Source organism: Haliotis asinina, chromosome 9 (genome assembly GCF_037392515.1).
Source record: "Haliotis asinina isolate JCU_RB_2024 chromosome 9, JCU_Hal_asi_v2, whole genome shotgun sequence".
NCBI lineage: Eukaryota > Metazoa > Mollusca > Gastropoda > Lepetellida > Haliotidae > Haliotis > Haliotis asinina.
The window spans coordinates 56,870,176-56,896,914 of NC_090288.1; the positions used below are offsets into that span (position 1 = coordinate 56,870,176).

Here is a 26,739-nt window from a genome sequence, read left to right on the forward strand (position 1 = left end):
CAAGTTCTCTGTAACTCCAGATACCATTCCAGCTTTAACTGCAAAAATAAAACTTGATATGTCGAACGCAACTGACCTGCCATTTGGTTATTAACAAGCCTTGTATAAAGTGAACTAGCATACAAATGTTTCTTAATATTGCATTATTGATCAGATCTTGATTTCAGTAAATATGTACAATGAATCAGTGTAGGTTTAAGTAAATATGTATATTTCCTGAAAGTGTTAGTAAATATGCATAATCCCTAACGGAATCAGTAAATATACATAATCACTTTCTTTTCTCTTTGATACTCAGTTTGTTCGTGAAATAGTATCACCTACCTGGACACATTGTCTGTCGTCATGTAGGTAATATATTAGTCTTCTAAACTACCGAAGGTTCGTGTAATTGCTTGCTGACGAGTCGGTGTCGACAAGCATCTTTCAGATCATTTTCATTACTGTTAAGGCAATATCCAGGAAGGTTACAAGGTTGGCAATAAGTCCCAGTTATACTCCTCTGCTCTTTATGTGGGTGTAAAATGTGTTCCATTTAGCAGCATCCCAAGCTGTGAGTCTTCAGAACCATAATCAGAGATACTTTGTGGAGCATTAACATCTGTAATAATGGTGATTAAGTCAAACGACTCCAGCATAATTTGTTTTGGTCCTTTGGTTTTTCCAAATGATTTTGACTCAAATTGATTTTCATGGACCATTAAGACTAAAGCAAGGTTGTGTGCTGTTGTAGTGAACACTAAACTCTGTCCGAGGTGTATACTTAATCTAGTATTGTCTGCCTGACTGTACTGTAAATTCTGATGCTAAGAGACAACGTGTAGTTAAAGTGTGATCACATTTGTTCTTGACACGAAACCTTCACGAGGCTCGTGTCTATTACATCAAACGGCAGACACTGGAAGAGACGTATTTTTCAGGAACCAACAGAATGAGGCAGCGTAAAGGTAAACTGTTACATTTAACTTGAGTTTTATTTCCTTTGGCACCCGTTAGATCCAGAAGACACACCCAGTGAGAGATCGGTAATATATTTCGGGGTATTTGAAATAACCGAATCTGTCTCCCGTAATCCACTAGTTTTTACTAGTTTTACAACAAATGTTCGTGAGCAGATGTATTGTGTTTGTATTTTTGTATTGAGGCGACTTCAGCGTGCGCTCGTCACAGCTAAGGCCAGTTAAACACAGGCCATATAAGACTGGCTGTTGTGTTGACGGACTTACACACAGAGTTTGTTTTCTGCCGTTGTGTCATTATTCGGCCTACATTCATTTGTCAGCCTCTTTGTCAACGTTCTACATTCAAGAAAGCTCGATGTAACATTTAGCATAACCGTTTCACTGAAAACCAAGACTTTGGTGAGTTGATATTATATTTGAGGCCCATTACTTCAGATTTGATTCTGCTGCGTTCTGCTAGAAACCTCTATTGAGAATCCTTGTATCTTGCTCTTTGGTCAATACATAACATAATAATATTGGATATTTTAGACTTGTCACTACAGTATATTTTGAGGTTCTGAGGGGATTTCTTATACCTTTTGTCACGGCAAATTATTATTAACCGTAACAACAGGAGGAAATCCTTTCAATACAAGTGAGGTCGAGCATTGTCATGCTCCAAAGATGAACAATTAATTGACGTTGATAACGGGAACGACTGACGTTGAAGTGGCCTTCTGGCAAAAAGTCGGACTGCCCATAAGCAATTGCCAACTGTCTGGTCGGAAATTCGGCGCAGGCTAGGAATTTGGATTGATGTGGATGATGCGGCCGTGGTGTTTATACAATGATGTCTCAGACGGATGCAGCGATCCTGTGCGACGCTGGCAACTATAGGTTGACCCGACGTGGCTCTGTCATTAACACTCCCAGTACTGCTGTATCTGGCCCGTAGGTTTGAGATGGTCTGTGTGGACACGCTGAAGTGCACTTCATGCTGCGATGCCGTCCCTGTAAACGGCCTTTGTCATTGTGTCGATGAGCTTCTGTCTTTTCATTCTCTGTCATCTATAGTGGCTTAAAGGAATACATGTGGAGTAACATTGATGTGACTTTTTAAAGAGTACATTCATAGACTTAGCTCTCAGGGTGATGCACAATTTCACGATGGACGTGCATTTCATGTACGGTACGTTTTAGCAATTCACTAAAGATGCTAGTGTAGAGTTAAGACGTTTTTTGTTCAGACATTTGCAAGTGCACCTCATGCTGCATCTTTAAAACTTTTAAAATTTAAAAGAACCACATAACACTGAACATAGAAATACCCAATGTGGCATCCATTCCCTGCATTTTAACATTGCAGTGGTCATGTGGCCGTCGATTTGAACTGCTGTACCAAATGTCCCAATGTGTTATTTACATTGTTCAGTCATTCACGGTGATGGTGGTGGTGGTGGTGGTGGTGACGACGACGATTATGATGACGATGATGACGGTCACGATAGCGAGATGATGATGATGACGAAGACGGTGGGCATGAGGGCGGTGGGGTAGCCTAGTGGTTAACGCGTTCGCTCGTCACGCCGAAGACCCGGGTTCGATTCCCCACATGGGTACAATGTGTGAAGCCCATTTTCTGGTGTCCCCCGCCGTGATATTGCTGGAATATTGCTAAACGCGGCGTAAAACTAAACTCACTCACTCCTCTACATGAGAGGAATGTTCTGTAATCGGTTTCACTCCAAATGACCTGTAACTCGTGATTGCTCAAACTCTTCGAACAATTCCTAAAGAACTGTCCTGTTTTTGTATGATAGATGGAACTGAGGTGAAATGACTTTGCAATTGGTGGTTGTTTATGACCATTCTACCACTTTCAGAAAACATTTCAGCAATATTCCAGCAAAATCATGCGTGTTTCACATACTACATTCATGATGGGAAAGTCTTTTTCGAGAGTTTTAACCTTAAAGCGACCACACCGGTGGATATATCCATGTCGGGAATGGAACCCGGGTCTTCACCGTGAAGCGTCAGCGCTCTAACCATCAGGCTACCCCAACGCCCGTATGTACTTCAACTGGGTTGACGATATTATGGGTAGACCGAACTCACCGGATCTAGTCATAAGCTCATTGTAGCATTGATCAGTTATGATCGTCACTCCTATCACTCGGCACTGATGACGAAATTGAAACTTGATGTGTCAGAACACCGGGTGCCCTCAGCAACCACGACGGAACCTCCATGGGCTAGTGACGGGAGTATGTCCAGGGAGCGGTAAATTGGTGGTTTCGTTTCGTGTCACGTTCTACTAGAAATTAAATTAAGGTTCGTGTTGTATACCTGGCTGACGTTGACGTTAAGTGGGAAAAGGGTGAGTGAGTAAGTGAGTGAGTATGGATTTACGCCGCTTTTACAAATATTTCAGCCATATGACGGTGATCAGAATCGCAATGGACTATGGAACCCTTATCAGTCTTTTACAAGCAAGCTTGCACGAGTGTATAAGTGCAATAATCCTAAACGCGATGATAAGCTCCTTTCCGCCAGATGCTACACTTTGGTGTCAGGGTTGGTGTTTGTGGGGTTACATTAGCGCTGTAATTTGTGTTGGGTTATTACCCTTGACGTTATGAAAAAAACGATGGCGACCGGAAAGCACATGTTGTGTGATTTGTGTATGAGGACAATGTATATTGTCCTATGGGGTTCCTACTAGAAACGGAACAGTGTTAGCTAGGTATCTGCCTGCCCCCTCGTTGAGACGTTGTACGCTGAGACGCCGAACGTCAAGTCTATGCACGGATCTAATCTTCCGCCTTACCTTAATCTCAGCAGCTCAATGGAATATCGCACGTTCGCTAAAGACTGAATAGCATCTGGTGCAATACTGTTTTCACATTCTTCGGATACTGGTGCTTAACCATCACTTGAAAAGACTCAAATACCGTTTCAATATCCATTCTTTCATGATCACGTGCAAATCAAACAATTTCTGCCTATTTTTCTTATTCCATCCGTTATTCATTCTATGCAAAATAATTGGTTCAAAATGCGAAATTGTAACATTGTAAGTAACCTTTTGCATTATGCAAAAGAAATATATTTACTGATTAAGTCAGTTCCTAAGAGCTTGGCCATTTTTGTGGAATTCTAAATAACTGGTAATAGTTGAGGCTAAGAATAACAGCACGACATAATCTGCCTTCCCTACGACATTTACATTGGGGTCGAGGTATTTTCGAGATGTCGTTTTCGCCTTTGGACTATGCTGCAGCAGATAATATGTTTGATCATCCCTAAGCAGAACGTCGTATGTGGTGTATATGATCTACAATCTAATACCGGCAGCTTGTGTGACAACCTTATATTTTATTCAACTTTTGACATGTTGGTAATTGTATAGTTAACGGGAAATTCTGGCGGAGCTGGGGCTTTACCTCATATCGTCTCTCCCTGTGGAATATTTCAGCGCATGTTTCTGTCACATGAAACGAAACAAAGTTCAAAGGAAATGGGAGCGATAAACATACAGGACGACATCTGTAAATCATTGCAACGTACAAATATTATATAATATGTCCACAAAATAAGCCCTTCTCTTATATCGACCATGCTCGGGTTATCCTTCAGACGACAGCAATAGGAATCAAACCTTTGAATTTTTTGTTTTCCATTCAACGAATGTGATGAAGAGCAAAACAAAAGTGAGTGTTTCACTGACGTGAACAACAGTCCCTTTTAATCTCTACTGGACCGCACACCAGGACAAAAAACAAAAACACAGAAAAAATAAGTCATGAGCGTTATTGTTAAATGATACATCAATAAAAGACTATACAGACAGGCACGACACGTTGTGATTAGCCTTGAGGACAATGATGCTCAAAGACAAGCGTCTGACAGTCGGAATTACACCATACCCTCTACTTTTAACAGACCTTTCCTATGATTTTAGAAATTCCCTCGTTCGCTTTCATAGAAAATAAGTCTAAACCCAAATATTTCACAAAGCTTACATTTTTACAGATATGATCATACGTTTCCACAATTGAAGAAAGTTAACCCTTTTCTCCACGTCGCGTGTATATTTGCATGACATGTTATGTATGAAAGGACCAGAAGTTTGTTTACTAGTTCGACTGTTGTTGTCTCAAAGATTAATTCTTTGCCTCCAGGCTATAAGTTGACCAAGAAATTGAATCAGTAAGGATGAACATTATATGGCCGATGGTGACCCATAAAGACCCAATGTGTTTCTTTATTTATCCATCTGAAATATACAATTGAAGCAACAACCTAATAATCTCAAGAAGAGTCTTCCATGATCCGGAATGGATAGGACGCAGGAGCATGAATGGGAGTGAGTGAGTTTAGTTTTATGCCGCACTCAATTTATAATCAGGCTAAATGAGATCTGTCTGTTAGTAGTCGGGTCTGGACCAGACAATCATGTGGTCAGCAGTTGGAAACCGATTTATTGTGCCAACCAAGTCAGCGAGTCTGACCACCCGGTCTCCCTTTTGGTCGCTTTTCACAACAGACATGGGTCACTGAAGATCAATTCTGATCTTCACGAGTCGCATAAATGTATGGCAATAAACAACATTGAAATCTGAGCGAATATATCATGACCATGTTAATTAGCTGAGACAATTACACCAAACCATACACGTAACACAACATGCGTCCTCAGGTCTTCGGTAATTGAATGTGCTCTTACCTGCATTTCACAATTGTTTGGTAGCGTGGTTGGTTGAATAACCGAATATCCACACTTTATGACGTCTGGGTCTGGACCAGACAATTCAGTGACTGACATCACGAGAAATAATGTATTTTGATAACCCACATTATACAAGTAAGCACAGCCTGACCTACCGACGACAAACACGGCTGCTGAGATCAAGTACGGGTTCAGTGCTCATGGCAAGTTGAATTGTGATCCTGTTGAATGTGCGACAGGAAGCAGTTAGTATTCTACCACTACACAGCACCTTGGCTACTTTGCCCCGTACATTGTATCAAACATATACGGTAGTATCATACATATGTACACGTCATGTAAAACATATATTATAATTTCATTAGTGAGTTAAATAGACATTTATATAATGTCGTAGTAAATTATGTCGTGGTCTTAATACCATACATGTATATTCATGTTTTCATCTTTACGTCTGAACCCCGTGAAGGACAGAATTGGCCTTCAGCGGCCCACGCATAAGAGGCGACTAAAGGGATCGGGTTGTTAGGCTCGCTGGCTTGGATGACACATGTCATCGGTTCCCAGTTGCAATGATCGGTATGTTGTTGATGACTGGATTGTCTGGTCCAGACTCGATTATTTACAAACTGCCCCATATAGTTGGAATATTGCTGACTGCGGCGTAAAAGTAGAGTCAATCACTCTATAATACAAAGTAATGTACACTGTAATTCGAGTACGAATTACGAAAGAAGTGTCCAGGTCTCTCTGAAATTAATTATTCCTCAGCTGGGCAGGAAGGATAATCTTCTACTTGTAAACCGTTTCAAAACCTCTGAAGGGCAGAACAAGATAGGACATAATTCTTCCTATTATCACATTACATGTAATACCAGGCTAATCACGTCGCTTCTGCTCTACAGATCCTTCCTAGAGCTAAGAGTACAAATGGACACAATTCTAAAGACCGGTCCCCATGTGCACTGAGGACTAGATCTGTCGGTCAAGTCACGAAATGGCATTAACAACACTAAATGGTGAGCGTATTTTTTAAACACAGTTCCGTGTTTTTCCTTGTTTCCTTCCATTGTGAGATAAGAACTCTCAACATCTCCCATTGCTTTCTCTATGTCATTTGCTAGGCATTGACCGGAAATAGACAGCCTAAGGCTACAGCCGGTTGGTCCCAAGACAGCAGCGAGGGCTTTTGTAACAAGTTTTCCGAAGATTATCAAATTATTTCTTCCACGAGATTGGGCGTAAAGCGATGATGTTTCCACTAAATTTAAGTTCAACTTCGGCCAGGCGTTTTTTCCTGTTGTTTAAGAAACTGAGCACGTGTGATAGTGTTCCACGATTGTAGTGCAGTCCTATTTCTAAGAAGATTAACTCAGCGGTCTAATGGTACTACACAGTCACGAAATATAAAATTTAAGATCTGAAATAAGGAACGATTTTTTCTATTACAGCACTGTGTTGTGAAATAATGCCAGAAACTCGTTCTCGTGCAGTATGTGCTTGATTGCGCCTGACAAATATGTCGTTTGTTTGTAGGCGAAGACAGCCCAGTCTCAGTCTAAACAGTCTATAATCAATACTCGGTTCAGCTTCAGTTCAGCTGAACGTACAGAGCTGTGGTATATCGCTTAGCTTTAGTCTCAGAGTACATACTTCATAAATAAATCTAATAATATATTATGAATAAAACATTCTCCCCGTTGAGACAATTCTCAGTCTTAACAGCCTTTCTGGAGAAGTCAGACCGTGATTGGCCGTGAAACGTAATCAGACATGCTAACCTGTCTATCTAACTTCACATACAAACGATCTAATTCATTACAGATTTAATATGTTCAGCCACATACCTGAAACCTCGAGGTATGTAACGACATCAGAACATAATCTGTAGAGCTGCTCTTATCCTATCCCTTACGCGAAGGCTTTAGCTACAAGGTAAACCGACCCCTAAGCCAGTGCTAGATTCGACGTCCTAGATACTTTTCTTTATGTGGCATTTAAGAAGCTGTATGATAAGGATGAAAACTTTTATGGATAGACGACTTCTTTCTTGCAGTGGATGCGACGTTTAGTTGTAGATCCTAACACCGTTATGAAACAAAAGATGCAAAACATATGCACAAGGAGAATTATATACACGGCGGGGATGTGAGATTATACAATAGAGGAGGTTGATGTGTAGTATGTTGACATGAGGCTTGTTGTGATGAGAGATGAGGAAGCCAGTGGGCAAGGGTGGGTTATTCTTGATTAGGTTTGATTAGTTGATCGTAAGCCGTAGGGATGTAATAACCTTGATCTCTGTTGATTGTCGGGCTGAGTCCTTTGATGTCAATCGCCTCTAAAAGTTTCCTTGTCTTGTAATCTGACCGGCTGATATCTAGGATGCTGATGTTGTTCCAAATTATGCTGTGGTTTGGGTAGGCTTGGGTGTGGTCGGAAATAGCTAATTTGAAGTCTTTTTCTTGATAGAAGCCTGATGTTCCTTGATTCGCAGGTTGAAGGGCCGTGGCGTTTCTTCTGTGTACGAGTCACCATATTCGAATTGAATGTGGTAGACCACGCCCGAAGGTTCTTCTTTGATACTTGTAGCTGGTTTATCGTTGGCTTGTAGGATATGCTGTATTGATGTGATTCTCTGGAACACAACATCTGTGTTGGCTTCCTTCTTAAGTAGTGTGGGTATACCGATATATAGGCACAAGTGTTGTAAACATAGTATGACATGGACACTCAAATATTGGTCTGTTTATTACCGAAGTCGTCAAATTAAGGAAAGTTAACCCAAATCTACTTTCAAACACAGGCTGGTTACCCGGTTATTGTTCATGACGTCACGTTATCATGACGAAATGATATTTTACCCTAAGGCATATGAACCCCGATATGTTCAAACCCGAAGGTAATTAATAAATAGAGGATATTATATGAGTGCCCATGTCATACTATGTTTACCACACGAGTGCCTAAATGTTGTTATTTCCCGAGCGAGAGCGGGGGATATACCAATGTTCAGGCACGATCGTGATAATCATAGTAAGCTATGGGCACGAATATAATATTGTGTTACCGAAGACATTAGAATGTGGAAAATGAACCCAAATCTCTACACAAGTTGGCTACCCGCCGTCGCCGCATGTAGAACGCAACGTCACAGATGAAGCGTGATGTCATAGCATTGTTATGACGTCACCATGGCAAAGTCACATTTTGTACTAGGGCATCGTATGAAAAGCGTGAACCCCGATATACCTCGCCTGGTCTGATAAAATCTACCAACAAACCAATGGTCTACCCATGGGCTCACCTCTCTCTCCATCATCACCGAGATCTACATGACAGAACTCGAAGAAAAGGCCCTCCTCACATCACCCATCACACCAATTTGCTGGTTCCGGAAAGCTGACGACACCTTTGTCTTAACCCCACTGATGATCGTAGCCACCTTCTCAATCACCTCGGCTTACAACATCAACGCATGAAATTCACTGTGGAACAAGAAACTGACAACATGCTACCATTACCGACATCCAGGTAGAAAAGACGACAACAAACTCCACACAAGTGTCTATAGAAAATCAATCCAAACGGATCAATATCTGCACTTATCTTATCAACCACCCACTACAAGTGAAGAGAGGTATTATCCTTATTTACCGATAAGGATATTTATAATCCGCTACGTTGCCTAATTACAAAAATGTTCAGACGTAGACACCAGCACTCCCCTTTGTGATAATCGCCCTTTAAAAATGATCATTTTAACTTTACGTATTTTAATGTCCTGTTAGTGTCTCATAGGCCTACAAGGCCGGATGCTCTATTTTAATGTCTTATGTTATATGTTATACCTGTATTTTATGAGCCAGTGACACTTAAATAAAATATTTCTTCTTCTTCTTCTTCGGTATTATCGCCACCCTAGCCAGAAGAGCAAAGAACATCAGCTCCATAACCCAAGCCCTTGAAGTCGGGTTAGAACACCTTCGTCATGTCTTCATAACCCTGAACACAAAGCTAAAAACTACCACGTCAACAATCAGCCCTATCAATACTATTTAGATTTTGTAACTCGGTGTAAACAATCCTGAAAAGAATTTGTTCTCTGAGCTAAATGTGTTTTTGAATCATGACCAAAAAGATTTTGCAGGACACCGCTTTTAACAGAACGATTTATAACCATTATAACAACAAGCGAGTTTGATAGAATCGTCTTCGAAAACAAGTTGCATCTCGGAATATATGCAAACCAGGTGACAAAATTAAATAGATTGGTAGATTAAGTAGATTGTGCAAACATAAGGCTTTCATTTTTAAAAATAAAGTCAGCATCCTAAACACCAACCGGTCAGATTAAAAATCAAGGAAACTCTTAGAGGCAATCTTCATCAACCGACCGCTCGACAATCAACTGAGATCAAGGTTATTACATCCCTGCGGCTTACGATCAACTAATCAAACCTAATCAAGAATAACCCACCCTTGCCCACTGGCTTCGTCACCTCTCATCACAACAAGCCTCATGTCAACAGACTATATATCAACCCATTCTGTTGTATAAACTCACACCGATGCCATGTATATATTCCTTCTTGCACTGCACTGCACTGAAGTTGTCTATCCATAAATGTCTTCAGCCTCGCCCTAGATACAGACAAACTGTATTTTGTGAATCAGGTACTCACTCTGGAATCAGTGACCATTACAAGTTGCGTGTATTCTGTGTCATTCTGCGAAGAACTATTTTTATCTTACGTCGCACATTAATGTCGTGTTCTCATTGGCTAAGCGCTGTTCTAATATTTTCACTGTACCTCATTACAAGCGAGGTACATTGCAATGCACCCCATGGCAACTCATTCGGTACTTCTTAGTAGTTCTATTTATCTCAAATAACACTCTGCCTGAAGTAACAAAGAGGTTGTCGGCAAGGTAAATACGTTGTTCACTGGTCCCGCGGGTCCCATTGGTTGATGTACCCTCGATGCTTGTTTACGTTCCCGAGCATCGGGGGTACATCAGCCTATGCCCCCTCGTGACCAGTGAACAACAGCAGCCGCGTCAGTCAATACAATGTCATCAACAACCAAGATATATAATACAATAAAACGTTACTTGAATCGAAGTGAATCAAAACAACTACCCCTGCAACAATCCGTCACAACTACAACTGCAGTCTCTCAAACAGACCCCCATAGCACATATTCATGAAACGATAACACTGCACCACTTGCTTTCTTCTTGGCTATTGTAGCCTTAGTCACTGTCACTAGCATAACTTGTGTATTACATTATAAAACCAGTAACCTACATGCCGCTTTCTTCCTTTCTTATCTCGAGCAGCCTTAGTGTCATCATGTCGGCAAATGTTCGTGACGTCATGTCTGGTATTTTTGCCTTTTAGACCTTACGCATGCACAGGCATTTACACACATGTAGTTCCGCAGGCATCATGGTTTGGAGAGAAGACACCATTTTTGTTCATAATCTCTTCAATGCCATTTACAAACCTCTTCATGAAAATAAATTGGCAATGCCAGATAAAACAAATACAGACGCTCCGCCGAATGAAATTCCTCCTGGCATAAATCGAAAAGTAGCTGACAGTGTGAAACGTTCATGACTGGATCCATTACAATGCGTGATGACAGAAGGTGTTCTCAAGAATGAAATGTATTTTGACACGATCATGCAATATGCACTCTGATGTAGCTAATATAATTCTGTTACAAGTGTTTTAGATGTGATCAAAGGATATCAGATATGTCTCTTAAGTGAGTGGTTGTTGATACTTTCTGAAAGTTAATTATGAAACCTTGAAATGGAGAACTGAAAGTGACAAGCTGAAAGATCAAAGACGTGCTCTTAAATTTGGACAAAGATACAACTTGCAATACAACTTGCAGTGCATAATTACGTCCCTCAGCCACAGCGGGATCCGTGGCCCCGCTTCGTTTATCAGCTCGGAATGTCGGGGGATCGGGAGGTCCCGGAATCCCGACAGCTTCATTCCATGAAACATTGCTAGTTTGTTCCCTAGTATGATCCAGTTGTCATATATGCACCGCAATTAGCTGTGCGGAGTTACATCCCTTTAGTAAACCTGTAATGCTAGGTTCAAGTCCAGGTTCGCCCTAGTTGTTCGTCCATTAGTATCGATATCATGCCCGCTCTTTGGGCTTTTTCTGAAGTGATAAACGACAGAGAATTTGAAAACATCTTCTCACAGGAGTTGCGTCCCTTTCGTAAACCTATACTCTTGGGTTCAAATCCCGGCTAGCTCCAGTTGTTTATAGGTTGTTTTGGCATTCGCTGAAGTGGTAAACGTCAGAGAATATATAATTATATCTTATATATAACCTCTTTTCATCCAGGAGGCAGGAATAACTGAAACACTGTTAAACACGAAATGTATGCATGTAGAAAGTGTTAGGAGCTTTAGAAAATACTTCCCGTAAGGATCCGTGTTGCAATTGATCTTCAGCAACCCATGCTTGTCCTAAGAGGCGACCAGTCAGAAATGGGCTGTCAGACTCACTGACTTGATTGATAAATGTCCATCGATTCCTAATTGCGTAAATCGATGCTCATGCATTGACTTTTGCAGAGTCAATTATTAGCAGGCAGTCATCATATAGCTGAAATATTGCTGAGTGTGACGTTAAACGTTAAACTACAACATCACACAATATAAGGCATTCCCAACGTAACTGAATCAACGCTTTCCATGTGCCAGCTTAAGCTTCACTAATCACAGACTTGATGATCTGAAATGTAATGACGTAGTTGGCGAACATATTATGTCATCACATGGGTCCGTGCAGGAATAAGTAAATAAGAATGATTCATCCATGTGTCGACATGACCTCATATCTATATTGGAATTACTATGTTTGAAAACAAACACGGTATTAACTATTCTGATGCAATATGCACTGTGGGGGTGTTATTCGTGGTGACAAATGCATTGGTAGTGAGATTGTGATTGACAAAATTGAAATGGTTTCGTGTTGGTTTGAAGTATTCGTGTTGTCTTTTGTTGATATAATGTCAGAGAAACACGTTTATTCAACTGAAGCAAACAACCCTTGATTATTGAAATGTATGTGGGATGGGCTCATGACACATACATGAGTACTAATGATCCTTTCTAATCGGGATCCTAAATGGGAAGACCATTTTGTATAACAACGGATTAATGTTTGTATTTCAGACAACAACGCCATCTTCTAAAGATCTGTTGCGTGTCATGACTGAGGAGTCATAGTCAGTGAACTGCGAGAGTAAGGTCGCCACTGTTTAGCAATATTCAGCGATGTCGAGGGACACCAGAAATGAGTGCCATACAATGTATCATTGTGGGGAATGGAACCCTGGTCTTTGGTGTGACGTGCAGACGCTTTAACCACGAGGCTACATCGCTGTCCCATTGGGGATGAAACATGTCTGAAATCTGATATGAAATCAGATGGCAAATGATGTGTGTCGAAGTTGAAGGAAAGTACTCGATACTTCAAATTATCAGAGGTTAACACAGCCACAAAACGATGAATAATAGAGAATTCGCAGATACCAAAAGTATACTTCGAGACACATTTGACATCTCAAAGGTCAACACCAGTTGGTGATATTTTTGTTTCGATTTGTTGTTTAGCGACGTACTCAACACTATACCAACCACATAACATTAGCCTATAAATAGCCGAGTTTGGACCCAACAATCCAGTGATCAACATCATGAGCATCGTTCTATCCAACTGAGAGACCATGACATGTGTCAACCACGTAAACGTGGGTGACAACCCGATCTCGTTAGTTGCCTCTAACTGCAAGGAGGGCTGCTGGAAATCAGTTCTAACACCGATCTGCACGGCTCAATGTTTAAGCTCAGATGTGTATGCGGCGTAGATATACTTGGTTCTCAAATGGGTTTAAATGGCAGCAAATAAATTTGAAGCTGATATGATTAGGTCACTGAATGATCAGTAACAACACACCATGTTTTCACGAAAAGTCTGACGATACTACACGATGCGGCACAGCATGGCAGGGACAACGTTTAAACGACTGACATAACTTAACCCTTTCAGACACAGAGGAAGGTTGACATCAGGTCAGAGCGTTGGCGTCAGTGTAAAGGGATTCCGACAACTCCATTATTCAGCTCTGTGAAAATTATTCTTCAAGTGAATGAGACAAGTGTTCACCTGAAGTTGACATTTAATCATACGGAGCCCTGACCTAGTGAGGGTTCCTTCATTAGCGCTGTTCAAAGTACAGTGGCAGATATAAAAAAAACGGCAGCTGTCCAATCCGGCAAGTTGTCAACACCGGCATAAAATCTATGTACGTCTATTTTTCAGGGCCCAATCAAGTTGAGTCATATTTTACAACGCTTCCTCTTCGTGACTTTATCACGCCAACAGATATCTGTTTTCGGCTAAGGCAGTTTCCGTTTGACAAGTCTATCTATCAGCCCTGTTGAATTTGACTTCATGAAATCAATTATTGATGCTGATGTGTAGATTTATGGTTCGGGTGTGCTGACTGTCTCAGGAAGACTCTCGACGGTTCCTGTGGGAAATTACTCAGAATCATGATTACAGATTGGCTCAGCAGTTTTGTTGGGGAATCAAGCCTTGTTTGTCAGCTCTGGGAGTGTACTGTATCATTACCATTCAAATATTATCGGACGACCGAACTAATTTCACATGCGTGGTATCATTAAATGTTACCATTTGATATTATTTTGTAATCAGTGGGGATCTACACCGTGCACAATATTAATCAATAAATATTTCATGAGGCAAAGAATTAAGTGAAGATACGCGGAAGGGTTACTCTAAACCCTACTTTTTTCACACATAGCAGGGGAGTATCTATACTTTTATACATCAAAATGTAAACAAACATGCCTTTGATGTGCTGGTTTTATTGATATTATATAAATATAAATTTGTAGAATTGCTGTACCATGACCTGATTGTCATCACCCGTTGATGTCCACGTTAGGGTTGGTCAGAAGCAACCCATCCTTGTAAGAGTTGAGTTGGTTAACATAGGTCATTGTATCTCTGTTGCTAGATAGCTGTTTATGCTGTCGATCACAGGATTGCCCGGTACAGACTCGATTATTTAAAATGCGGCTGAAATAGTGCTGAATGCGGTGTTAAGCAACAAACTTCAGTCAGCTATATTTGCGAGTTGCACTGACAAGCCGGATCCACCACTGTGCGGTGACAGGTAACAGATACTGATTGATTACGTAGATAGTGAGTGGTGACGAGGGCGACATACCCTTCTAATTCGTACTTTTTCCGCAAACACCCGGTGCTGTAGCTTAGTTTTTATTGATTCATTCACATAAGCATCATCGTTATTTCCTTGTTGCGCCCAGTGAACTCCATGGGTAATTTACACTGGTTATGCTCTGTAATCCCAAAGTGGGTAATGGAGACACGCGCACAATCAAACACAATGACGCACGCACAGGAACACATGCATATTCATATATTCATCCATGCACACAAACATAAATGCTATATGTCTTACCTTACGTTTTATATACTTGCATTTGAATGTTTAATGACTTGTTTACATATCTCCTTGTATCCTCGCACAGTATAGACTCTAAAACAATGTCGACAGGACACCCGTCATTGATCTGCACTCACAGCTCATTACAGTGAAAACGCATCAGCTTATACAGAGGATATAAATATAAGTGGTGCACAGAGCCTAAACGTAAACATTAGTCTGGAGTTCACAAGCCAGACATACACTTCATTGTTAAAACTGTAGTTAATTATAAATACTGAGATGAGGCAAATTTATTAACGGTTTGATTTGGTTTGACGTATCCTCTGCATGGCCGGGTACCCTGATCCAACAGGTAAACAATGCTTCCTTGGTGATAAGCCCACGCCTTGTAGTACACACATGCTATCAGGTAGATAATTATCTGTTTAGTAAATACTTTCCACACGAATGTGTTATTTTAATCGGCGCTAGAAAGCAAAACATTTCAAAGTGTTTGTGTATTTACAAATTGTTACCGTGGCGCCATTTGTGAGCAGGTGATGCGGCGCGGGTTTGTTTATCAATTTCTAACAACATCTAGGGACTTTACTAAACAATAAGTTGTAGGATTAGATCGCAGTTATCACTGGAAGCGAGAAGAACATACAGGTAATACCAAACATTTAGTCTGGTACAATATTTCATTTTGAATAATATTATCTATATACATGTCTTTTAAAGGTTTTACTGTAGTTTTCAATGTGAATCACATAAAAAGGTTAGGTCCATGTAAGATAAGCACGCTGCCGGTCTGTCGTGTTTTTGGATTCATGAAAAATTTGGTTCTACTATTCTGTGTCGTCTACTACTTTCATAATAAATGGTGTTTTATGTAAACGGTTGTTGTCGCTAAATGTGTGTTGTCCGTCATTAGAATTTATATATTTTATTTATTTAATAAGAATTATTGACTGTGAACACTATGATTAAATATACATGATTATTTTACAGAAATTCCATCAAATCCCTTCGTAGAATCTGAAGCCACCATGACAGAAGCAACGGGTAAATAAATATGAGTGCACTAAACATCTAGCTGGTTAATTTTTTTCTAAAAACATCACTTTTCAGGTCATGAATGTTTGGTGGTTGTTCCTACAAATTACTGAACAGTATGGCAGGCTTATCACGTAGTGTTAGCTTGACGTGGGGTAGCGTTGTGGTTAAAGCGTTCGCTTGTCACGCCGAAGACCCGGGTTCAATTCCCCGCATGAGTACTCTGTGTGAAGGCTATATTTGATGTCCTCTGCAGTGGTATTGCTGGAATAGTACTATCAGCGGCGTAAAATTGAATTCACTCCCTCAATGATGTGCAGCAGAGCACGCCAATGCAAGGGGCAGACGTTATGAACCGCTTTGATGGAACCACCTGGACGGGCATAGTCGGGGAGTAATTGAATACCCACGACACTGTACGTTCTGTTGTATCCAAATGACAATGTGAGGATCCGGGCTCCTGTCGTAAGAAGCGACTAACGGTATCGGGGGGTGAGGCTGCTGCACTAGTTCAGCCATCGGTGTTCATGGTTTTGGTCACTGGATTGTCTGCTCCAGAACCGATTATTTACTGCCGTCGCCATATAGCTGAAAGCGGCGTTCAACAAAACAAGCATACCCACGTGCCGTAACTCGACCGATCGTCAATGGCTTTTGCCACAGACCGACATTTGCTGATTGGCAAACGTTACGTACTTATACGTAAGTTACGTAAGTTACGTACGTTACGTACACTGGCAGCAAACTTTCCAAACAAATCTTGAATGGTTCAGTTATCCTTACATTTCCGTTAAGCAGATATCAAAGCAAAAGTGATAAGCAAATACGGGAATGTTCCTGTTTATCCACAGGCAAACTGTAGCTCAAATGGGGCTCCGCAGCATAGAGAAAATGCCCAGTCTTCTTATATGCGAGCGAACTATCCTCGCTTCAGTTCCAAAAGAAAATTTTCCATTCCCCCTTCCAGCCTCCGGTTCAACAGAGTGAAGGAACAGGAGGGTATTATTCCATATGGAATACTTACAGTTATCTCACCTGCTTCATTCGCCCATTACCCATTTCGCTACAATTTGCCTGTGGTTCCTCGATAGAATTATTTGATTTTACGTCACTTCTCTCACAGTTTACCCTCCAACCTTGACCGAGTTGAGAGCCTTGTCTGAACAAGAAAGCTTGGAATGTACGGAAGAGGAACTCGTCACCGTACAAGGTAAATATTCCTTGTCTCCAGTCGCAAAATAGACATTAATGTGAAATACGTCGATGAATGAGCATTGCATACTGCAGCTATGAATATATACATTCCTAAAACTATTAGAAACCAGTGAAAATAGGGGTCATAATTGGTCTTCAAGCAACCCCTGCTTGTCGACAGAGGCGACTAACGGGATCGGATGGTCAGGTTTGCTTGCCACATGTCATCGTACCCCAATGGCATAGATCAATGCTCATGATGTTGATCACTGGATTGCCACGTCCAGTCTCGATTATTTACACCACCGCCATGAATGCGACATTAAACATGTAACAACCAAAACAATCAAACTGCGAACGCTTTTAGATGCATTATTATTTCCTGCAACAACAACAACAACAACATCATCATCATCATCATCATCAACAACAACAACAACACATTATTTGCTGATGTCTGTAGAGTTTGTTTCCCTTGCACAAGTAACTCTGAGTATGTTTCTGGAACTGGCAATCTGCTGCATTACTGTAATTTGTCGTCTATTAGGTTCGTGTTGAGTATATTTATCATTTCATTTCCATACCAAGAGTTAGGTAGGGTTCTGGTCAAAAGAGTGTTTCAATCTGCGAATCATCTGACATACGCTCTTCAGCATTGTTTTAAAGTGACTCGTGACCCAGTCAAGGCGGGGCTTGGATTGGTGGCCTTAAGTTTGTCGTTCCATTACGCCCGGGACTGACTGTTAATGTTTGGGAAATGATTTGGAATGAACTTCAGCTGATATTATATGTTGTAGAAAGAAATGATTTGCTTAGGAGATATTTTGTTAATAAATGTAGATGCAGAAACATTGCGAAAATATTTGAACTTGCATATGGAGCATTTTCTGCCCAACACATAAATATGATAGTCATGTGGGAGATTTCTGAGTGTGATAGATCCTGCTTTAATTGACAGAGTGTTTCTACTACACCATGAATGCGTATGCGGCGATAGAAACGTTACCCGAGCCGCGTCTTGACGTGAAGTATCCTCGAACAGCCGGCCCTCTGCCCTCAGGGGAAGACAACCCATACAACGCATGGTAAGGCAACATGTGATAATAGTCTCGACACTGGTCTTTTGCGGAAGGAACGCTGTCGCCTTTCACCATGGAAATCCAATGTCTTAGGCCCATTAGGTCAGTCAAATAGCAGATAGCCAACCAACATCAGCGACATTATTTCCCGAACACGCCATACTGTGCCACCAATCAGGTTGTTTTGTAGTGGACAATACTCGGGGTTCCAGATAATATTTCAACATCGGGAGTTCGTACTCCTTATTTTTTCGATATAGGAGTACTTAAACCCTTAAAGTACATGTAGAGAACTAAATGGAATTAAATGGAGTATCAGTAATTGTGTATTTCGTTTCATATATGCACCTCAACATTTCTACGCTTGTGTAAACAGGTCAATATATATAATAACAGAATACTTTTTCAAATAAATACGTGCGTAAATGATCCTAAGACCGTACACCATTGCTGTGGAGCGTATCTGCTACGTTGTCTAATTATTTCCTACCGTATGGTGCATATTTTCATCCTTAGATACGCTGGTACGGCCCTTATCTGGATCCTGCTTGAATACGATAAAGACCCATATGGCCAACGTGATCGACTTAGATTATACAATATGCCAAATGGGTGACGTTGGACGTGTCTGGAATGTTTGGGGACTTGTTGAGAGTTTGATTTTCATTTGAAGTTACGAATATTTCCTTTTTCGAACTTTTCTCTATATCTCCGTATGTGACCGCGGGAGAAGTGAAAACCCTGACGGTGTAAGAAAAGGTTATTTGTCAGCCATTTTATTTTTCAAAGCAACACATCGATATACTATGTTCAGGAATTTTAAAACGTAACATTTTCATTTGGCCTGCAAGAATCCTTTGAATGCTTTGTCTTTTACTTTCAATGTGAGGTTTGCCAAGTGCGACGTACAGAGCGCTGAGTCGGGTGCTCTGAAAGACAAGACTATTGGTATATCCGAGAACATCGGTCTAGCTGAGATCGCAATGAGCCCATCAGTTCTGCTGGGAGACTACGTCCCGGAGTACGATGCCACGGTCGTCACCAGAATCCTCAGTGAAGGTATCATTCACACAACAGCCACGAGAACAATTGTTACTTATTAATTTAGTGGCTAGATGAGCTCAGATTGTGATCTCACTGGTAATATGTCAGCAGGAACTTGATGTAATTGAACTTGCTGCAACAAAACATAGTTCCTTAGACATACATCCTGTTCCTTAGATATACATCCTGATCAAAGGTAAGGTATGTACTGAGTAAGTAGAGCCACGCAGACCTGAGTTAGTTATAGAGGTTATACAATGTTTGCAAATAACCCTGAAAAGCTTCAGACCCTAAGGACCTAGAACCATTAAGACCTATAGATCCTGACCAGAATGCTTAGGTCATATATGTTAGCTACAATATAAGTACAAGTAATTCTCAGCAAATGCAATTGGGATAACTAAGAAACTAACGGGCCCACGGAGCGACTTTTATCTGGAACCTTGGTTATATAATACAAATGCCGGATAGATGATATCCGAGCGTCCGTCAGACACTATTTCAAGAATTTGCAGGCAACTGAGGACTGGGTAGCTCAGTGTTCTTCCTGTCCACCACTGGATTGTCTGGTCAAATATTTCAAGACAGCAGTCATGTTGCAGGATTTGTGTTGAAGTTTACGTTAATCAGTTGATGTTCATCATCTGGGCTCCGTCTCATTTTGTCCTTCGACAGGTGGTAACATCATTGGAAAGACCGCTAACAGCTCCACCAGTGGCAGTGGGTTTGTTGAAAACCCACATGATAAAACCCGTCTGGCTGGAACCGGTGATTCGGGAAGTGCTGCACTGGTAAGATGAAACGGGAATTTCCCATACGAACCAAATAAACCTGCCACATGTGAGTACGTGAGGGTGGTTTGCGCGGCTCTGAACCGTTGTCAAGTATTTTCGCGGCAGAGAGCCCGCGAACGTTTTAACCACTTTATCAACACGAACCCGGGCTCGTTTGAGTTTCAAAATACAGTGGATGAGTGAGTGAGTGCGTCTACGTGGTTTTACAACGTTTTTAGCAATATTCCAGCAATATCACGGAAAGGTACACCAGAAATGGGCTTCACACATTGCACCCATGTGGGGAATCGAACCCGGTGGGTTGACGCGACGAGCAAACGCTTTAAACAATGGGCAATCCCTCCACCCTTCCATAATGAAATGTACAGAGGAATACCGGTAAAGTTTCTGTACATCGTACAGTATTACTGAGGAAGAAAATCGCAAGGGTATTAAACAAACAAACCCTGTTAAATAAAATGCGTTTTACTCAAGACAGCAATACTTAAACTAGTCTAAATTGACGTAGCTTCGATATTATAGATTATTCTTGTCTCCTTTTAGATTATATTAAATTTTTGTTGATTTTGTTTTTAAATCTGAACACAAAAATCTAAACTCGGTAACACTGCAACGTGTACACTTATCAACCATGCAATCTACCATCACTGTTATGTGAACAGTTGTAGATATGTTGCAAATGGTGAAGCTGGTTAATGTGACAGTTGTGATATTTTGACCAAGGTTTCTGGTGGTCAACTGGACATGGCTGTGGGACTAGATCACGGAGGGTCACTACGCATTGCCTCCAGCTGGACCGGACTTGTCGGACTTAAACCTACCTATGGTCTTGTTCCTTACACAGGGATCATAGCGTCCGAGGTGACATTAGACCACGTGGGACCCATGGCCAAAACAGTTAGCGATTGTGCAACTCTTCTCCAGGTCTGTTCTTGTTTAGTCGCTGTGCACAGAAATGCATTAAAATCTATCTCGGGACTATAGCTGAATTAGATATAACGAAAATGTAAAAATTTAAGTGACACAAAACTTGAAAATGAGCATCTTGTATCAGCAAGTGTGTATTCATCCTGTCATGAGCCAGGCTTTCATTCTCTACCATGCCAGTAATTTTCTTGTTTCCCATTCCCATTCGTAACAACTCGTGTCATTCCGGCAAACCGGATTGCGCCTCGCTCCCTCCTCTTGGCCATGTTTGCAACTGGGCCCTGTCTGAACGGACACGGAGATGAATAGTCTAGTACTATTGGTATTACCAAGGAAGGAAAACTCGGAATTTCCAAAACACGGCTACCCCTAGAATATTCTGTATCTTTTCATAAATCAACAACTATACACTCTTCACTTCTGTAAACACGTTTCATTGTCGAAAGGTGTTGATTCTTTACCTCAAAGTTTATGTTGAACTTGAGTTTTACATAATTCAACGGTTCCGCTATTTGCGTGCATCATTATGCGTTTTGCTACGCGCGGAAGAGGAAGGAAGATGCGAGTAGTTACGAATGTCCTATTCCTTTCCCACCCGGTAATTCCATTCTTATATAAGTATTAACATTCTCATCTCCATTTTCCCCGGCTTCTATGGGAATATAAGCCACCGTGTAGCAAGTAAGTACTCTTATCATTGTACATGAAAGTGCGGTCACCTTGAGCGTTCCTCATCTGCTTGTTGATAAATTGTTTCCGAAGCAAATCAACGCTATCTGCATCATGAATCAATAGAAACTGTTACTATTTAATGTATGTATGTATGTATGTATGTATGTATGTATGTATGTATGTATGTATGTATGTATGTATGTATGTATGTATGTATGTACACAGACACGAAAACATGGGTATTTAGGTTATTTTAACTCAAGTGTACAATGATAAACTATAACAGTCACAAATAAACCAGTTTCAACATCAACCCCAGGTTCTCTCTGGGACTGACAACAGCCTTGACCCACGCCAACCAACAACACTGGAGTCCATTAACTTCACCGGAAAGGTACTGTAGCCATAATGGCGGCTGTTTATTCGCGAACCAGGGAATCCGCATAAACTGAATCCTGAATTCCAAACTGTATCATACCTCATAACAAATATAGTTTGGTTTGTTGTTTAACACAGAGGTCTGTAAATAATCGAGTCTGACACAGAGTTCTGTAAATAATTGAGTCTGACCACAGTGAACACATCAATATGTACACTTTTTACGGGTGTTACGTCCAAAAGGTTAGATATTGGAGGCTGGTTAATTCCTGGAATTGACGATGTATCATTATTGATGTGGTAATGGCCTAAGAAAACCTTTCAATGACTTACTTTGACATGTTATTGAGCAGTAGGCAAACATCTGCCGATGCCACTAAACAATTAAACAGCCTAACGTTACAGTAATAGATACAATGGGCTGTTCTGCAGCAGTTGGAGGAGTCTATTGATGACTGTCGTATTGGGCTGTTGGAGGAAGCCTTTGACTGCGCGGATGAGGAGGTGGCTAAACTAGTCAAGAAAGCTGCCAGGAAACTGAAATCAAAAACCACCGAGATTGACAGTGTTTCAGTGCCGGACCACGTACACGGTTTGTCTTTCGGAATAGTTTCAAACAAACCGTTTTGGTGTCACCCATTATACGCGGGGTAGCCTAGTAGTTTAAGCGTCCGCTCTTCACCCCGAAGACCCCGGTTCGATTCCCCACATGGATACAATGTTTAAAGCCAATTTCTAGCATCATTGCTGAAATACACTTTAAAGCGGCCTAAAATCATTCCAATTCACTCACCTTGTATATTCCATATAATGTCGAACGCCAGGCACGGATACAATAAGAACCATATTTTGCTGATTTCAATAACGACAACGTCTTTAGCAGTGCATACCATCCTCGATAACTCCAGGGTACACGTTCCGACAAGTTTCCACTATACCCTGGATGCATCTACAGCTCAGCTCGATAAATCTACCACCTCCCTGAGCCGTCTTTTTATCCAATCAGGTGTGTACGCTGAGAAGTTGAGCGAACCAATCACAACTCACTTTCACTTTCTAAAAATTATCTTACCAATTGAACTTGGCAACACAGACCGTGCAGGGGTTCTCTGAAAGAGGAGAAGAAGTTCTTGTTTTGAACCTATCAATTTGTCTGCATGATTTTCCCCAAACCTGAACAATTCCTCGCAGCTACGACCGCTGTTTTTGTTGACTCTCTCAAGCTCGGTTGTAACTGCGGCTTAACTGATTGGCTACTGTGAGAATGCGGAGCCAGCAAAAGGAGGCAATTAATTATCGGGCCGTAGATGCATAAGGAGTATAGAGGAGACCTATCGGAACATATGCCCTGGATATATCAACGATGAATGTATACACGACATGGACAAAGCCTTGCAAAGTCTAGATCACCATTTACCATGCAGACGTATAAATGTATACAAAACATGCATCCGTGTATCGATATGTTCCCCTAAACCCACAGAATAAATCATTAAATCATATAAAAAACATATCATGTTTTGCTCAAAGGTCGAGCCATCTGGGGGTGTATATTCCTGCAAGGATCGGTCAAGACTCTGACCGAAGGGAAAGGCATGTATGATTATTTTTTTCTGAAGTAGGTGTAGCTACTCTGAGTACATGTACGTTGGATTGATTCCAATTACTCGAACAGTGAGAGTCGTGGCATATTTAAGCATATTATTTCCTCTAGAAAACCCAAGTATGTTCACACAGTTTAAATTACTGAATAACTAATGAAAGATCAGAAGGATATGAAAGCATTTTAACATTATGTAGTTCAGTTATGTTAATGCTCAATCTAACTTAAAATGGCATTGGTTTGGTTTCCATTCGCACATGGAGAATCTATTTACCGGGTTGTATTTTAATATGTTCATTTGTGCACCTAGGAATAGGAGATGGCTTCAAGGGTTACTATCCTGGCAGTCTCCATGATGCACTGACTGCGACACTGGGAACGGAATCCAGTAAGCTGCCTGCCATGTCCAAGACTGTGTATCTCACTGCCAAGTATGTCAACCAGGAGACCAGCAACAAGTTCTACTGCAAGGCCCAGAATCTCAGTCTCAAGCTGAAGGCAGCGTATGACCAAGCCTTGGAGAAGTATGACGTGCTTGTCATGCCTACAGTGCCCTTCACTGCACCTACGTACACCAGTCAGAACAATATGACATCAGGTATGACAAGCAGAAAGATGACTTTGTTTGTTCAATGTTGCTCTCCACGTTTGGGTCAAATAATGGCATTTGGATAAGTGATCTAACTGAATATTTGAAAAATGTTTGTTGGCATCATGATCCTTGGGCTTTTCTTTATTAAACACATCTCTTTCTCAGACTGTTTCAACATATGCAGAGAAACTGTGAGTCGCTTGACAGGCCTGATACTACTGACACCATGAGATGCTCTTGAAGGGAAGGTGCACTAGATTAGCAAGTGGTTGGGGTAGCCAAGTCATTAAAGGTCACTCGCCATGAGATCCGTGTTTGATTCTCCACCTACGTACAGTGTGTGAAGCCTATTGCTGGCATCCCGTTTTGTGATATTGCTCCGTTTTGTGATATTGCTGAAATATTGCTAAAAGCGACGTAACAGTAAACTCACTCACTCACACTTGCACGTAAAGCCATGATGACATCCATGTGTCTGCTTCAGGCGACTACTTCAACGGCATGGAAATGGTGACCAACACGTCTCCTTTCAACTGCACTGGCCACCCAGCTCTCACTATCAACACTGGGAGTATTGACGGTCTGCCAGTTGGCATGATGTTGGTTGGCCGCCACTTCGATGAAGAATTGTTGTTGCGGCTGGCAAAAACGTTCGAGGGGGTTCGAGATCAGAAGGAAGAAGACATGGAAATAGCACCCAATGAAGATTAGACGCTGATGTATATCCGTGTTCACAACAACAGGCTACAGATATTGATGTCAATTTTGAAAGTCACCAGTAAAAATTGGACAATGCACAAACACTGGCTTAGGAGCACATCGTATTGACTCAAGACTTTCTGTTGTAGTCATGCATTTCGCCAGGAAGTGATTGTATGTTTCAGTTTAATGCACCTTTACATATGGGGTTAGGGAAACGTTACTTGACAATATCGGATCCATGACATTTCAGTAACTTGGCCTTATCAGAGTAGTACTGCATCTGAATTATCACACTTTTGTTAACGGACAGAACGTGAAAACCGTAAGATGACAATATTGGTTAAAAACAACAAACTTGTAATCTTAGTTCGTGAAAATACCATGCCTTAGAACTAAACTGCAACGTACTTTCCTCTTCGTAAATACAGAAACATACAAAAACACTCTTAACCCGTTAATGGACTTTGCATTAACATACACGCTTTGTATTGATATGTTAACGACGTGGTTCGTGGTTAAAATGTCACTTTTTACGTGCTGTCTGAATCTGTTTGGCAGAGATATGATTCATCGACTTAAAGTTACACCACACTCTACATTACTGCCTCTCCCACGCTACGATATAACTTCACATCAGATATTATATCAAATGTTACCTGCACTTTGAAACGCGTACGTTTTGTAGATTACCCGTTTAATTTTACTTCAGCTAGCATAGCAGCCGTGAAAAACGGGAACAAATTTCGTATTGCACACCGATAATGTAATATTGGGAAAACATACGCCATTTGCCTAAGCTGTACAGTATATGGACTACTTCAGGTTCAGCTGACTTTGTTGAGGACCTACACCTGTTGTCCATCGGGTAGACGCTTCAGTCACCTTTCCTGCACCTTCTCAAGCAATCCAGTAATTATCACCGCAATTAGCTTGTGTATCACCTTCAGGTCTCATTAAGTGGGATCTTTGTGTATGCATACACAATATACATGCATGTTGTCGTTCGGTTAAAATGGCTCGTTTGTCATTTGCCTGGCTTCTTTGCCCGCACAATGAACATGCATTTAGCTGTATTGTTGAAGTAGTTCCTTGCTGATTACACTGATACTGTTCTGTTCTGGTAGCCTGGTTTAAGTTATTTTATCACCAAGATCTGTATTATTTACGGTTCTGCTGAATTAATTCTGATATTATTAAACCCGAGTGCACAATTTACATGAAGTTATCTGTTCTGTCAAAATGCTTACACTTTAATTATTTTTAACTGAGATCAATGTCATTTACATGCACAATATACATATTTCTTGTAGAATGGCTTCTTTATTTAACTGGACAGAAAGAATTGTCCTGTTACATTTGACATATATACTACTGGCAAAGTCCAACACGAGAACTTGCTTGTGTTGACAACGTTGTCCATTCGTGGATAGTGTGACCAGCTGAATGTGTGACCAGCTGACTGTGTGATCAGACTGTGTGATCAGCTGACTGTGTGACCAGCTG

At 41.0% G+C, this 26,739-nt stretch overlaps 1 protein-coding gene across 1 annotated transcript; it reads left to right on the forward strand.

Moving 5' to 3' along the window:
- The first annotated feature begins 16,207 nt into the window (after positions 1-16,207).
- On the forward strand, positions 16,208-26,455 carry LOC137296413 (amidase-like). The gene is made up of 11 exons (XM_067828209.1): positions 16,208-16,260; positions 17,375-17,461; positions 18,404-18,530; positions 19,414-19,583; positions 20,244-20,359; positions 21,086-21,286; positions 22,281-22,355; positions 22,775-22,931; positions 23,870-23,932; positions 24,253-24,540; positions 25,019-26,455. Exons 1-11 carry the CDS (start codon positions 16,245-16,247, stop codon positions 25,243-25,245), a joined length of 1,527 nt encoding a protein of 508 aa, XP_067684310.1. The 5' UTR covers positions 16,208-16,244; the 3' UTR covers positions 25,246-26,455.
- Positions 26,456-26,739: the final 284 nt, after the last annotated feature.